This window comes from Copadichromis virginalis, linkage group LG23, assembly GCF_057382275.1.
Source record: "Copadichromis virginalis isolate Kocher_CV1m ecotype Utaka linkage group LG23, C_Virginalis_male_GT1.1, whole genome shotgun sequence".
Taxonomy (NCBI): domain Eukaryota; kingdom Metazoa; phylum Chordata; class Actinopteri; order Cichliformes; family Cichlidae; genus Copadichromis; species Copadichromis virginalis.
Window position 1 is genome coordinate 46507516 of NC_140639.1, and position 16306 is coordinate 46523821.

At 40.7% G+C, this 16306-nt stretch overlaps 1 protein-coding gene and 1 non-coding gene across 2 annotated transcripts; one reads left to right on the plus strand and one right to left on the minus strand.

Annotated features, from left to right (window-relative positions):
- The first annotated feature begins 1821 nt into the window (after positions 1–1821).
- LOC146681808 (5S ribosomal RNA) lies at positions 1822–1940 on the plus strand. The gene has a single exon (XR_014918373.1). It is a non-coding gene; the product is annotated as a 5S ribosomal RNA (ribosomal RNA).
- A 313-nt stretch (positions 1941–2253) lies between these two features.
- On the minus strand, positions 2254–10918 carry LOC146681809 (ETS translocation variant 5-like). The gene is made up of 13 exons (XM_085448728.1): positions 10802–10918; positions 8755–8820; positions 8579–8663; positions 8227–8274; positions 8094–8144; positions 6217–6325; positions 5847–6107; positions 5439–5716; positions 5207–5269; positions 5063–5131; positions 4569–4720; positions 4352–4453; positions 2254–3765 (listed from the first exon to the last, which is right to left on the minus strand). Exons 2-13 carry the CDS (start codon positions 8800–8802, stop codon positions 3532–3534), a joined length of 1500 nt encoding a protein of 499 aa, XP_085304854.1. The 5' UTR covers positions 8803–8820; positions 10802–10918; the 3' UTR covers positions 2254–3531.
- Positions 10919–16306: the final 5388 nt, after the last annotated feature.

The following is a 16306-nucleotide window of genomic DNA, read 5'->3' on the forward strand; positions in this document are numbered from 1 at the left end:
AGACTTCACTGACCATCTTCAACCTTCAATCTCTACACTTGCAATGTTGCTGTTAATGAGAGCAGCTTTGCTGTGATCTTTAAAGATCATTCTCATGATGTTGCTTTGGAAATGTTTCTTAAGAATTTGTTGAGTTTAAGTAATATAACAGTAATTATAATTATGACAGAACATGGCAGATTTCAGTGAATGTGGAAAAATATCACAATCACAGCAGTTATAGCAGCATCCTTTAGATCCTTTAGCTGCTGCTCCAGAGAATTTTATTAGAGTAGAGTGGACATCATCACTGAGGGTCATTGCACAGAAGTGAAAACAGGAGGAAGCTACAGACCACTTCAGTGGTTCACGACTTTGTATCATTTGTATTGTAAAGATTTTTTCAAATTGTTATTTTATTTTGGGGATTTTATATTATTTTATGTCTGTATGTAGTTATTAGTAGGGATGGGTACCGGTGTCCGGTGCCATGATGGCACCGGTTCTGACATAAACGGTAGTAACCAGACCGAAAGCAGCGCACATTTCGGTGCTTTATTTCGGTGCTTTTTTTTCCTGAGCTGTGATACACTTTAGATTCTAGCCAATCATTTTACGTTTCCGAGGATAGTAGGCGGGCCCAGGTACGTACGTTCTTTTAGAGCAGAGCTACAGATTAAAAATGTCCAAGGTGAAGCGGTCAAAAGTCTGGCTGTACTTCACAGCAAAATATGCAAACTCAGCAGCAACAAGTGCTTTAAGCTGATACTGTGATACTGTCAAAGGAGGTAACACCTCAAATCCGATGAAACACCTGGCGACGCATTAAAAGCCGAGAAATGCGCCGTATTTGATAGCTTGCTGCGAGACCTCACACAGAGCACATCTACTGCGGGTGGGTTGCCTGTTATGCGACATCCCCCAAAAACACAAAGAGGAGAGTCCTGGCCCCTAGCCCTGCCAGTGTAGCAGAAATGATGACGGATGATGGTGGCAGCAGCAGCCGTTCTTTTCTGCGTGAGTAGCTTAATGTTGTTCGTGTGTAATTTACGTTGAGTAGGCTAACCACGTTATTACATTAATGCATGTAAGGTGAACTAGCAAACATCATCATAGCTACATGCGGCTGTCTTCTTGTTTGATGGAAGATACTAACTTCACCCTGGCCAAAAAGGCTAAAATGACCAAAGAAAAAGCGGAAAACAGTTAAACATGAGAGGTTTAGGACAAAGTTTGTGTTTTTTTCATTGTTTAAGCACTGCTTCCAGCCAAGAGTGATGCCATATATGCCCCATAGCTGCAGAAAAGGCTAACATTGTTATCTTTTTACAAAAAAACAGCTGAACATGAGAGGTTTTTGGACCAATTTTGTGTTCTCCATTCTTTAAGCACCGGTTTGAGCACCGTTTGAGCACCGGCACCGTTTCAAAAGTACCGATTTGGCACCGGTATCGGATAAAACCTAAACGATACCCATCCCTAGTTATTAGTTTTACACAAAATATAAAAGCAGCACTTACAGAAGTTTTGTAAATTACTAAAGTATTTACTAAAGCTGTCTCCCCTGAGTGAGCATCAGGGCCCTCTGCAGTTTTTTTGTAGAAATGCAATCTTAGAATTAAACTGATTTATCTGGAACACAAGATGGAAAACTGATATTCTCATTAAAGACAGAAAATAGATGCAAATGCGCAGAAATGTAACTGTTCATGCCTGTAAGAACAAAGATGAACAGCAGCTCTTGTCGTTTGGAGACTTTAACTTATATATAGAAGATCAAAATGTAAGGGTATGTGTGTCGTCACCGCATGTATAAAAAGGCTTTTTCCGAATCGCTTTCTTGCTTACGGCCATACCACCCTGAACACGCCCGATCTCGTCTGATCTCGGAAGCTAAGCAGGGTCGGGCCTGGTCAGTACTTGGATGGGAGACCGCCTGGGAATACCAGGTGCTGTAAGCTTTTGCACTTCCACACACAAACTGCAGAGGGCGCCGCTGCTCACTCAGTGGAGATAGCATCAAGGAATACTATGATAACAAGGACATCACTTAATATTTCGGTATTTTGTTTTGAAATAATACAAATGACAGTTTAAATATAGAAACTAATCTGAGGCCCTCTTTTAGCTCATTTTCTAATAGGATGGTTAGTGTGTCTTGCAAAGCTTTTGCACTTCTAAACAAACTGCAGAGGGCGCTGCTGCTTTCTCAGGGGAGACTTTCTCTTTTCTTCACGTGGTAGTAGTTTTGAAATAATGAACTGAGGCGAGAGAAAAAGAGTAAAATAGTTTATTTTATCAGTAAAGATCAACAGAAGGCACGAATAACAGAATCCAAGGGCAGAAGAGAGACCAGTGTCAGTATGTTATACAACCATGTGATCAGATAGCAAAATATACCTTTACATCCACCATCTAGCTCCAGGAGTTCATGGGTAAATCCTTGGAAGGCTGAAGAAATACTTCAACAGGACAAATCGCAGCCTTTTGCAAAAATATATCCATATATAATTATACACTTTTTTTCTACATGTCGAAGCAAATAAACTCTACAAAATGCAGAAAACTATCCGAGGACATGAACTGCTGATGCATTCATAAGAAAGTCCATGCTTATTATTCGCATCAGAGTATCACTGAATCAAAAATAGAAGCAGTACCTTTGTCAAAAACAGCAATAGGAAAAACTTACGAGTCCATAGAAAGCCAAAAAATATCAGCTTTGAAAACAAGAAGAGGAACACAAAACATTTCAAACAGATGTTTATAGGATAATTCATAGGTCTGAAAATACAAGTCAGTCCCTTTCAAGCAGTTTAAAACAGAAACAGTAAAGGACTGCCATGGCTTTGAGATACTTTGGTTGTAATACAAATCCCAGAGTTCACAAGCAAGAGGACTACAGAGATGGCCATGCTACAAAAAAATACAACTGGCATCAAGAGCACTGTCACTAACAAAAAGAATTTTAAAGATAAAAATGGAGCATTTTGAAGGGGGAAAAAAAAAAAAAAAAAAAAAAAAAAAAAAAGGCTTGGGAAAAAATATTGAGCATCACAATTTTACAAGAAGCTGGAATATTTCAGGACCGATGCAGTTTTTACAAAAAATAAAACTGTCATTGTAATTTAACCAGCCTCATTTTGCTACAACTGCCTATCCCACCCAACAAACCTGACTCAATACCATTTTACCCATCACAAGTCTCCCAAGTAAAGTAAAGCCTTCTCCTTCTAGATACATGTTGTAATCTTATTGACTGCTCAAATGTAAACTAATCTTAAAATTCCAGGTATTTTTAGAATATTATAATACGTGAAACCAAATCAGAACTACGATGAGTTTTTTTCCCCATTTTCTGAGTTTAACCATCAGTTATTTTTTTTGTTAGCTTTCTGGCTTAATAATAATTTGTTTTTTGTGAAATTAACTTCTTCAAATGCTGCGTCTTTGTGACAGATAACGTAGGTACATACTAAAAATTCTCAAACACTGCTCCGTAAATATAGGTTACATCGTGTTAAAAATAATTCAGCTGCCAGGCTGTGGAGTCTAGTACGGGTAGCCGTCAGGGAGGCCCAGTCTTTGGATGCACTGCTCCACTCCTTCAGCCAGATAAGGCCCGTCATCTTCATAGCTGGGGAGGTGGGAGCCTTCGTCCTCGCTGGGAGGTAGGACAGCATCCGGGTCAGGCTTGAGACTTGGCCTCTGATTGTCTGGGAAAGCCATGGAGAAAAGTGCCTCGGGGTTGCACACGAACTTGTAGACGTACCGCTCACCGGCCACCTGCAAAGAGTTTGAGTTGAGAAATTTAAAATAAATAAATAAATAAATAAATAAATAAATAATAATAATCAAACAAAAGTAATCTCTCAAAAATTTGGAAATTGATGACAAAATGTTGAGGACAGAAAACTGCAGTTTCTCTAACGGCCACTTGAGGCTGGTTTAAACAGCGAGTCAGTCTCCATGGACTTCAGTGTTTAAATGACCAAAACAGCAGAAAAAAAAACACTGATGATGTTTAATAACCTGGTACAACAACACACACAAAAAAATAAATAAATAACTTTAATAAAATTATATATATATATATATATATATATATATATATATATATATATATATATATATATATATATATATATATATATATATATATATCCTCAAGTCTTTTAAAACTCAAAACATTAAACTGGATGGCTTCCAGATGTGCTTCATTAGAGGCTAAGATTAGAAATAAGAGGTCAGAAACTCAGTGCTTCAGTGTAAGAGCCCAATAGCTAGTTTTTTTTTTTTTTTTTTAAATAGTTTGTGATTACAACAACATAGGAGTAAAGGAAGACTCAAGTGGAACATGAACTGCCTTTACCTTCTGCATAATGCCCTTTTCATAATAGTACCGCAGCGAGCGACTCAGCTTATCGTAGTTCATGGCAGGTCGATTCTTCTGGATCCCCCAGAGCCGAGCCACCTAAAAACATGATGGGGGAGGGAAAAATTAATATATGGCTTTAAAATGTTGTTTTTCCCCAGTCTTAAGAATATTAAGCTTCTCAAAGTTCCACATTAGGTATGCAGTAGCTGACCTCTTCGGGGTCAATCAGCTTGAACTCCATGTTTCGCCCCGTCCAGATGATCAGGTGTGCATTGGCTGGGTTGTCCAGGAGTGTGAGCAGGAACTGCCACAGCTGCAGGGAGCCACGGCGCTGGTACGGCAGACCCTCCTGTTTCACTTTACCTGGTGAAGACACGCAGAAGTCACCTTTCCTGCTTTTGTGCTGTTTTGTTGGTTGGTTGTTTTTTTTTTTTGTTTTGTTTTGTTTTTTTTTTTTTTAAACCAATTTCTTGATCGTTTGCTCATTTAAAAAAAAATAAATAAATAATGGTTTTTTTTTTTTTTTTTTTTTTTAAATCACATCTCATTGGACAGAACATAGTTACAACATTAGAAACAGAATACTCAACCTGGTGTATACAATACCGCCAACTCACAGCACACTGCCTTAAATGATATTGTCCTTCCCTCCTTTGTCTTATACACTAAGTGTTAACAAGGATGTTTTGGAAGTCCGTGTCTTACCTTCCAGCCTTTCCGGCACAACACAGGTGTCATCATAGTACAGACACTGCTCTCTGTCTGGACCAAATCCTGTGGAGCAAAGAATAGAGTAAAAAGGCTGCGGCAGCATGAAAAGGCATTTTTAAACCCAGGACACAAACTCACCTGCACTGTTATTTTGGTACAAAGCAGACTTCTCAAAGGATGACGGCTGGCATGTTTGAACCTCTGAAAGGCACAAAAGTCACAATTCTTCATAAACTGCAAGCAAATGTAAAGTGTCTGAGCCTAGGCCTGTAGTTATTTGAATGTTTCACCTATGGCAAGACTGCCTGTTACCCTAACAGACGTGAATACATTTTATTCAGATGCCGTCGCCACACTAAGGGTAACATACCCGAGTCATAGCCAAAGTCCCTTGGCTCTTGTTTAATTGTGACATGGTTGAAGGCAGCCTGAGGACGTGCCAGACCTGACGTAGGAGGCCCTGGCTCTGGATATCTCGGGTCCACCAGTTCTTGTTTAAAACCCCGGGGAGCGTGGGGAACCAGAGGCTCTGAAAGGTGGCGCTGATACATTGGCCTCCCGTCACGGATGGCGGGGTGGTATGGCGTGTTTGCGGTCTTCTTTGGAGGAAGGAAAGACAGGCAGGGATCCGACAACTGCCGCTGGAACCTGAAGTGTGGAAAGAAGTGGATGTTTAAAGGTTTGAAGCTCATTCGCTTCCAGCTTAAACCGCGCGCGCGTGTGTGTGTGTGTGTGTGTGTGTGTGTGTATATATATATAGATTTATTTTAAAGCTTACCTTTGTTCTGCATTGAACGACACACTGGAAGAGCCGATGGGAGGATGTGGCATAGCAAACTGCTGGCTTTGATTGGCCTGTGGAAGGTTGCGGAGGTGGGAGGGGCTAAGGGCAGGAGTGTGGTTTGGGGAGCAGTTGTTGGTCAGCTGAGGGGTAGATGGCTGTAACTGCCTCTGTAAAGGTGGAGGTCCAGTAGGGTGGATGGAGCCACGTTGTTGTACTGCAGGTGTGGAGGATGGAGTCGGAGCGGGCTCACAGGCACTAAGGAGACCAGATAAAAACACATCATCCAAAAGTTCTGTCTGCCAGGTGTGTGGTGGTGGTAGTATTGCAGTATATCACACACAGGTTTAAAAACATGAATGGTTACCTGTAGCTGTAAAGGCACATGTCAGCCTGAGGCGTTCTGCAGGGAGAGAAGTCTTTGGACGGACTGGGTTCACGCTTCACTTTGCTGGCGGCCAGTCCATGAAACATCACTGCAAAAAACACACAGGCAAATAATACATACATGTTTGCAGAGCATGGAATGAACACCCTTACATTAGATGGCCAAGTGGACTGCTTCAAAGATTAGTCTTTTAAAAAAAAAAAAAAACAACAACTTTCCTTTCTGATAAAGCTCATAGTTCAGGCAGAATCAGGTGATAAGCTTAGGCTACGCAGGGCTTCCCATGATGCAGTGTTCTACTCAACACAGTGTCTCTGTACAACACTTTGCATTTCCACAGTGTCTCGTCTGTCCTGTTGCCCTCCCCTCAACCCCAATGCCTCAGTGCAGATGGCCACCCCTCCCCAAGTTTGATTCTGCTGGAGGTTTCTTCCTGTTAAAAGAGAGTTTCTACTTCCCACTGTCACCAAGTGCTTGCTCACAGGGGTCATCTAATTGTTGATTTTCCCCCACCTGTGTTACTTCAGTTCTTTAACTTCCAATATCCTAAAATTTATTTATTCCCCCCCCCGGTATTACAAGTATATGAACATCAGTCAGTCTTTATCTCAAAACTGTGTTTTTTGCTGTCTCAAATGAGTAAAATTGAATGTTCTGTCCCTATTCAATGCCAAGGCATTTTAATTGACTTCATCATCATCAGTTCATCTTTTGCACAGTTACACAAGTCTCACACTCCTAATTTGCCTCCAACTGCCTAGTGTTGGATCCCTGGTGAGCGTAATGGTTAGACAGTTAGGATTACGCAACATTACCTCTGGGAACACTGGTTGGGAAAATAATGTGTTTGTTGAAGCAGCACTTCCATAACCAAAACACACTCGAGACCTATTAAATGGCAGCTTTGGTGGAAACATTTGCCTGCTGGTGTGGCAGAACGGCTTCAGATCCAAATTAGAGTTTACCGCCAGCGCTTCAGACCCTGAATATTTCCCTCCTAACTCTTACCTGCTCATGTTGATAATTTAGTAGCAATGACACCTCACATTAAATAGACAAGCTCTGCACATCTTTAAGTTGCACTCTTCCAGTTTGCAATGCAGGCTTTAGCATAAAGTTTTTCCTTTATCGTCCCTTTCAGCGTTTGCTCCCCACTCCTGCGTCTGTGAAAGAAAGGAAACCTACCCCTATCTGATCTGAGCTTTCCAGGAATCTGTAGAGATTCTCATCAGTATGCTGCGCCGATGACGCCAGGCCGCTAATGTTTCCATCCACGACACGGTCTCCGTCAGCTTTATTGTCCGCACGGGGAGTCGTTGTGTTGAAGCAGCTATGATTACGGCAACAATAAGTATATGCAATACGTGTTTGGCAGGAGCACTAAACGCACCATTTCCTCATCGCCCGCGTTATCTGTAACACTTTTAAGTACAGTACTTTTTTTTTTTTTTTTTTTAATCTCGCCTCATTTCCTCTGGTACATGACGACTATCATTTAACTGGCAAAGCTCCAAGGTGAATGGAAACACCAACGAATGAGAGCACTGTAAACAACTGGTTTTACACCAATGACCTTTGAGATCACGAGTCACAATCTGGTAAGTTCAGTGGAGTTTATCCATTTGAGCAGGAAGCTGCACAGATCCTAAATGAGAGCCAACAGCTGACAGTGCAATGTGATCACACGTGCCAACCCTCTTATGTCCAACTCCACGTTAAAGACCAACTTCCAACGCTCAGTTCCAGACCCATCATAAAGCTCTCACAAAAATACTCTCGTGCATAAATAGTGCGCACCACTGCTAAAACCTGAAATCGTGATCTCTCCAAACATCCAAGAAGAAGCAGGTACTCACAGTTATTGGACTGGAAATCCGGGACAAACTGCTCGTCATCGGTAGCTTGAGCTGAGAGGGAGGAAAAGACATGCCGTTTAAGGACCCCTCTCATCAACTATCACACATCATTTGTATAATGTGGGATGCTCACCTTCAGCGATCCATATTTCTTGGAGCTGAATCAGGTCTTGGAATAGATCTGGAAGATGGTTTCACATTCATTTGTTAGAATGTGTGTGGGCGCAATTATTTGACATTTCACATGTAATTAATGACAACAAATGGCCTATATAAGACTGTCAGAGAAGCATGACCTATTAAAGAAATACCAAAGACCACGAGGGGCACTTGAAAGAACAGGGGAGGGGAAAAAAAATAATCCTATTAGCAAATTTATGAATATAATTTCTCCCCACATTGTTTGTATCCAGCAGACAGATGTTATCCTGGCACTCACAAGAAGTTAGACTGACTATGAAACTGCAGTTGAGTTTTATATGTACCTTCTGTGTCCTGAGCCAGCTCGGTGTCCATGAACTTCCTCTTCCTATCGCTGAGACACTTTGCTGCTTCCTGTGTGTGACATTTCTGCAGAAATGGGCAAAGGAATGAAACTCAGCACACATGCAGCAAGACAATAAAAAGATAAGAATATAAAACCATAACGTTTCAAACTCACACTCTCAGGGACCACAAAGGGAACCTGCTGATCATAAAAGGCCTCCATGTTGCAGGAGTCTTCACCCTGGGATGAGCAGTGAGGAAGTGATATACTTTGAACATACTGGAGTCATTAAGCAGAAATCCAAGTCTATCGTAGTCTATTTTTCCCCCTACAGGACTAGCCCCTCCATCCATACTACCATCATCCCTTTCACATGACTTGGCATGTTTGTTTACAGTGGCTATAAAAGCCCCGTTGTCACAGAAAGAATTATGCAATCTGCAGTACGCAAATCTGACATGAATAAACTGACGTGAAGCTGCGGGAGGAATCGCTCTTCAAAGGCTGATTTGAGGCAATGAAAAGAAAGCAGCTGAATAGTCAAATAAAACATGACGTCTTTTCCTTTGGCTGTGCTGTGCCAACTTTAATGACGTACAGAGAAGCATATGTACAAAGAATGACAATGCTATGTTTGAAAAGACAGGAATTAAAATGGTTTGATGCTTTGCTTGCCAAGAGATAGGATTAAAGAAGAAACATTTAAAAAACAAACAAACTACTTGTTCAGCTAATAATGCCAATACCTAATCACATTGCTGCAACTGAGTGCATTTAGGCACAGTCAAGGTGACCAGCTGAAGTTCAAAGTGAGCATTAGAATGGGGAAGAAATGGAAGTTAGGTGGCTTTGAATGTGGCATGGTTGTTGGTGCGAGTATATCAGAAACTGCTGAACTGTTGGGTTTCCCCGCACAATCGCCTCTAGAGTTTACTAAGGCTGTTTATGCTAGAGATCAGAGGTGAATGACCAGACTGCTTCAATCTAATAAGGCGGAAACAAATAAATCAAATAACCACTTGGTACAACCAGAAGAGCATCTCTGAATGCACAACACCTCAAACCGTGAAGCAGACAGGCAACAGCAGCAGAAGACCACACCGAGTGACACTCCTGTCACCAGGAAACAGGCTAAAATTTGCACAGGCTAACCAATAATTAGACAAGGGGGGGAGAAAGCTGCCTGATTTCTTCTGTGACATTCAGATGACCAGATAACTGGTTGTAGTGCTGCAGTTTGTGCCAGCTGGGCATTGTTAAATGCCACACTTTACCTGAGCTTTATTGCTGGCCATACCCATCCCATTATGACCGTAGTGTACCCATCCAACAGAACAACACAACGTCATAAAGCTCAGATCACCTCAAACTGGTTTCTTGGTGTACCTAAAGTAGCCGATAAACGTATATATGCGATAAAGATATGGGACATTATTTTAAACAATGTTTTGCACCTCTTAACTACACCAGATTTCAAAGCTTTGTAAATTTCTACATTTTTAATGTTTCTTCAAACAAAAAAAAAGGGGGTTATTGACCTGGCTCAAACTGCTCAAGAGTCCAACTAAAGCTCGTGAAATATGGGACAAAAGTAAACAGTGAAAAACTATTTCAAGAGATGAAAAGGTCAGCCCCCGACGTTGCGTAACGTTTTGTCTAGTCTTCGGTTAAAGTAACCTCCACAAACGATTTAGTGTGTGAGTGTGAGTGTGTGTGTCACTCGGCTTTGCTTCAGTGACTACAAACACCACCGAGGAGAAATCACGCCAACTAACTCCGCTAACGTTAGCAACAAATCCTCGCTTAAAGTGAAAGATTTGTGAATGGAGTTTCGCGTGACGCTCGTTGAGTCCTCCTTGTTTTTCTCAATGAAGTGAAACACGATACTGGCTGAGGCTGAGGAGGGGGGGAGACACCCGCTCACCATTGAGAAATTTCGCCACAGACAAACAGTGAAGGATTCCCGGCGCCAACAAGCTGAAAAAAAGGCTGCTGCAGACGGAAATGCCGCACTGCAGGCAGGCAGACGGTCGCGGGGAATAAACGAGTTAGATTTTTAAGAAAATGGCGTTAGCCTCTGAACGCCTATGTGCTCCCCTCGGAGCCTGTAGCAAAGAAAAAAAAACCCGCGACCATGCATCTGGTGTTTATGTAATTAAAGGCAAGCAGGCGCCAGCTTTTACTAAAGCGGTAAGATAAAAACAAAAAGAAGAAGACTCACTCGGTAAGTGAAGTTTCTTGGCAGTGTGAAAACAGAACTCGTCGCAGATTTCCTCCCCTACATCCCATGCAGCACCTCGATTAATCACTCGGCTGTGGATTTTTCTCAATGAAGGACTCTGATAGCTGCGGCTAAAACGAACGATCTCCTGCCCTGCCATTGGCTGGAACTCAGAGTCAGTCAGAAGGCGAGCCAATCGTCATCGAGGCTGCTCTGTGGCCCGGCCCCCGCTGTTTTTTATGAATGGCTGCGTTTCATTCATGAAACTAGGACTGTCTTAAAGTGCCAGCGCTGCAATTAAGGTCTTATAAAGTAAACAGGTAAATAAATAACCAAATTCAAGGTCATCTGTAACTTCTACACGGGAACAATAATGATGAAAATAGCACTAAAAGCATGCCTTTGCTGGTTTATTATATAGCCTACTGATTTCAACTAAATCAGGGGTGTTAAACATAATGCCTGGCAGCTTTAGAAAATTTGAAGCAGGGCATATATGCACACGTACACACACACACACACACACACACACACACACACACACACACACACACACACACACACACATCCCTCGGGTGGGTTCCTCTGGGAAATTCGATTTCCAAAAAAGCACAGCACCGACAGAAGTTACAGAGTTACAGAATATTATATATATATATATATATATATACACACACACACATACACACACATATATAAATACAGAGACAAATATAAATAAAATATACAAAGGGGATAAATAGAATAAATAGGCATAAAAAATAAAAATACAAGTGAATTGCACATTTCAAGTATTGAGTCTATTGCACTGTTGACTATTTACAAAAAGTATTGCACAAGGTATTGTACAGTGAGGTGAAGAGGCACTACAGCTTAGTTGTTCCCCCCTCCTTTGTCCTCCTGTTTCCCCTCCCTCTCCCCTCCAGAGAGGAGTTAAACAGTTTGATGGCGTGTGGGACAAAGGAGTTTTTAAGTCTGTTAGTTCTTGTCTTGGGGAGAAGCAACCTGTCACTGAACAGACTCTTCTGGTTGTTTATGGCCGTGTGCAGAGGATGCCTGGCATTGTCCATAATGTCCATCAGTTTCTTTAATGTCCTTTTCTCTGCCACTGTCACCAGAGTGTCCAGCTTCATGCCGACCACAGAGCTAGCCCTCCTGATCAGTTTCTCCAGCCTGGATGAGTCCTTCTTTGCTGTGCTGCTCCCCCAGCACACCACAGCATAGAAAAGTACTCCAGCAACCACTGACTGGTAAAACATCCTCAGGAGCTTCCTGCAGATGTTAAAAGACCTCAGCCTCCTGAGGAAGTACAGTCGGCTTTGGGCTTTTTTATACAGGTGCTCTGTGTTGCATGACCAGTCCAGTTTATTGTCCACCCACAGCCTGAGGTACTTGTACTTGTTGACCACCTCCACCTCCTCCCCCTCTATCTGAACCGGCAGTGGACCTGCTCTAGACCTCCCGAAGTCCACAACCAGTTCCTTAGTCTTTGAGGTGTTGAGTTGCAGGTGGTTTGTGTGACTCCATGCGACAAAGTTCCTCACCAGACTTCTGTACTCCTCTTCCTGATCATCCCAGATACACCCCATGATGGCTGTGTCGTCTGCAAACTTCTGAATGTGGCATAATTCAGAGATAAAGAGATCTTTATCTTTAGACCATGCATGCTGCACCAAAGTAATAATGTAATACACAATCTACTATATTTAATTCTACACTATTTTTTCACAATTTAAGCCCAAAGAGTTACGCTGACAAATTTTCTTTCACTGACTACAACATCATTTCATTATCAAGTAGAAAAACTGCTGAAATTGCATTTAAAATGAGTGTGACACCCGAACTAGGTTATATTCATGAGATCATCTTTCCTGCCACAGATCATAATAAACACTATAGCAAGAAGAGAGAGAAATACTTGCCATGTAATAATAATTGATTTCCTTAATTTTATTGTTCTCTTATGATGTTACAATTGGAACTACAACGACAACCACCACTGAGTAGATCATATATTTAGTGTTACTGTTATTAAACCTTACAGTCAATTACAAGGGTTTTTTGGGGGGGAAGTTGCATATGTAATAATTTAACAAAAAAAGTCAAAGAAATAATAAAAAATGTGTCTCTTAGCTTCAGCCTGGAATAAGATGAACCAATGTTATACTCACTATAAAGGTGAGCACAGGCACAGGGGAGCATCATCAGGTTATCAGACTAACAGTTGTTTTACAATAAGACCCTAAAAGGCTTTATAGCTTTGTTGGTTCACAGCAAGTACAGTAGGTCCTATCTCCCAGCCTCATTATCATCCCATTCTGTGTGGAGACGGCACAAACTCCATGTGGTTATGTGGGTTTCCTCCCAGTACTCCGGATTCTCCCAAAAATCCGCATTTTAGGTTAACTAGTGATTGTAAATCGTCCGTAGGTGTGAATGCAAGATAGATAAAGCACTTGAACATGTATGAAAAGGTTAAATCTGGCTTTGAGGGCCATTAACCCTAGAAAAGCTTCAAATCTTTGTTACTTAGAGCATTTCTTACTCAGGACTGTGGAATACCGAAAACTGTACCCAACCCTAATGCAGTTCTTTCACATGTTCCTCCTCAGCTACCTGTATTGCCCCAGTTACAGTTTATTTCTTTTTTGAAGGCACATCCATCAGTTTTTGGAAGCTACCGCAGAATATGTGTTTTTGTGGGGATAAGACTTCAAAAAGACTCCCGTGACCTGGACTGCATGTAACACTGAGGATATTTAAGTAGTCCTGTAAAAACTGGGAAACTGTCAAATGTTCGACGGGTTTAATCCAGCATCGCACATGACTGTTTGAAGAGTATTCATCTCAGTGGGTGGCAGAGCCCTTGCTGCACTTTTAATTCTACTCTGATCTCATTCCACTTCATTACCTGCTGCTGCAGAGTGATCACCCAAAGAAATTCCACATGATTACAGGGTAAATCCCCTCATACAGTACCTCCACAATAACAGGTGGCTCTTTACAATGCTTGGAAAGCTACAACATTGCAAACCCTGCAGTTATCAACATGTTGCTCTAAACAAATACAGTGTTCCTGTCTACCTAGGAGAAAAATCAGTGCATATTACTAAGGTGTTTGTGCATTTTTCTGCTTAAAGTTCTGCAGACTGCATCACCCACTGAATATAGATTTAGTAATTCTTTTATTCCCCTGTGCTCTTTTTGTCCCAAATCTATTATGTATTTATTAAAAAGGAACTTGACAGAGCTGATGACATAAAACCGACTTTACAATTAATGGATCCAAACAACAGGAAGGAAAGAGCAGCTGTTCAGCATTAAAGGGTTAATGTTGATCTGCTAGCAGTGAAAATGCGTGTAAATGTTTATTTTATGGCTTCGTACTGACTGACCTCTTCAGGTGGATTTTTTTTTTTTTTTTTTTGCAGGGCTGCGCCGACTGTTTGCATTCGACTTAGAAAGTGCTCGATCAGCGTGGGGAGATGCCAGAACGGATCTGTGCGTGTGATAAAAGTTCCAGTTCAAACATCAGCTGAGCTCAGCAGCTCTGTTACTGATTTGCAGTGTCTCCTGTTTGCTCGGCCACCGCACGTCTACGACTGTGCACAATATCACATCACAGATTTTTTTTTAAATTTATTCTTCCGTTCTGGCAGATCAACAAGCGTGATATAGTTGAACATATCCTGGAACAGGAAATTACACACTGCAGTCTTAAAGCTTCTTATCAAATGTTCCAGTTGTGTGTTGATGTCTTTTTTCCCTTTTTATCTGTATATTTATTAGGGAAACAGAAGTTGTCACATATGATAAATTATCACCCCATTTTGACCTACAGCAACGGGTAAGTATTGTAAGTAAAATTACACCCGTATAATAATTATTGTTTTGACTAGCTCTAAATATGGGATCAGTTACTTCTCAGGGATTATGCTGATTTACAATATTTAGTCAATTTTACATAAACAGATCACAAGGCAAAATATCAGGATTAAAAAAGACAGAGATGTATGGATATTCTTTTTTTTTTTTTTTTTTTTACTAAATCGCACAGTTTTAAAGCTTTTTTACTACACTTATTTCCTGTCATGTGAAATGCAGTTGTTAAACCACTGGGTGGCTCTCATGCCTACATCCTTTAGTCCTCATAGAGTGATAAATTACCTCAGCTCTCATAGAACCAGAGATCTTAGATCACATTGTTTTTCCCTGCATAGTTTTGTGCTCCTCCTAAACTTTCTAACGTTTGCACACAAACCCCTAAAAGCCAGCTGCTCTGCACTGACCACTTATTAGCAGCTCTCAGCTCAGATTCACCTTTGACACCATTGACTTTGCACTTTAATAATAAATTAATTCACAGATTACAAATTCAAAGACAAACCCGCTTCTCAAAAGGTCAGAACACTGTAAAGTGTAAATAAAATAAAAATGTAATGATAAGTCACGTAACCCCATCTTTTAATTACAGTTGAAAAGAAAATAACACACTGAAATTGAGACATTGTATAATTTTAAGAGCAATATTAGCTCGTTTTGAGTTTGATGTGATCTGAATGGAGCAAATGTTGATCTAAAATCTGTATATGCTGGTTAAGGTGTCTTTCCAGATGTGCAAGCTGCCAGTTCCACAGGCACTCATGTACCTCCATACCACCAGAGACACAAACTTCTGACCTGAGCACTGATAACAAGGCAAATGGTTCCTTTAGTCTTTAGTCCAGAGTACACAGATTTCATTTTTTCCAAAAAGAATTTCAAGTGCTGATTCATCTGACCACAGAACAGTTTTCCACTTTCTTTTAATCAATTTTAAACAAGCTTTGGTTCAGAGAAGACGGCAGTGTTTCTGGATCATGTTTGTGGCTTCTTTTTTGCATGATACAACCTCAACCTGCGTTTGTGGATGCCACAGTGAACTGTGTTCAAAGACAGTGATAAGGAAGTGTTCCTGAGGCCATACCCAATCATGTTCCTGAGCTGTTGTCAATTAGCCTAATTAGTTGGTATTATAATTAGTTGTTAATTATAATACAATTACAAAACACAAGAAACAATTTAGCTTTGTTTCTTGTGTTTGTTTATTTTTTTATTTAAAAAAATGTTTTAATCGTCATCATGTACATATGCTGATGTTAATGAATGGATTTAGACACAAGCTCATTTCTCCAGAAAGTCAAAGGTCAGAAAGTCCATAAAAGGCTGAAAACACATTGTGAAAAAGAATGAAAAATACAGATTGGAGAGGGACAAACTGTCCAAACCCTAAACCTACCTGGCAACCCTAAAGGTATCGTTTAATTATTATTAAAAGATAATAATTAAACTATAAAGGATAAGTAAATCATTCACTATTATTAGTAGGGGTGGGTTTTTATAATCGATTCATTGATTAAAATCGATTATGGCTTGGATAACGTAAAATCGATTAATTAAAATCCTGAATCGATTTTTTTAATATAAATTTATTTTGCCCGAAATGCCAGAATCTCTGGTGACATC

Excerpts from the sequence above, each read along its gene's own strand:
- LOC146681809 (XM_085448728.1), bottom strand. The coding sequence starts at position 8,802 with ATGGAGGCCTTTTATGATCAGCAGGTTCCCTTTGTGGTCCCTGAGAGT. Across the intron at positions 8,145-8,226 it reads AGAAATATGGATCGCTGAAG|CTCAAGCTACCGATGACGAG; the intron begins GTGAGCATCCCA and ends CCTCCCTCTCAG. Across the intron at positions 4,721-5,062 it reads TGTGCCGGAAAGGCTGGAAG|GTAAAGTGAAACAGGAGGGT; the intron begins GTAAGACACGGA and ends TGTCTTCACCAG.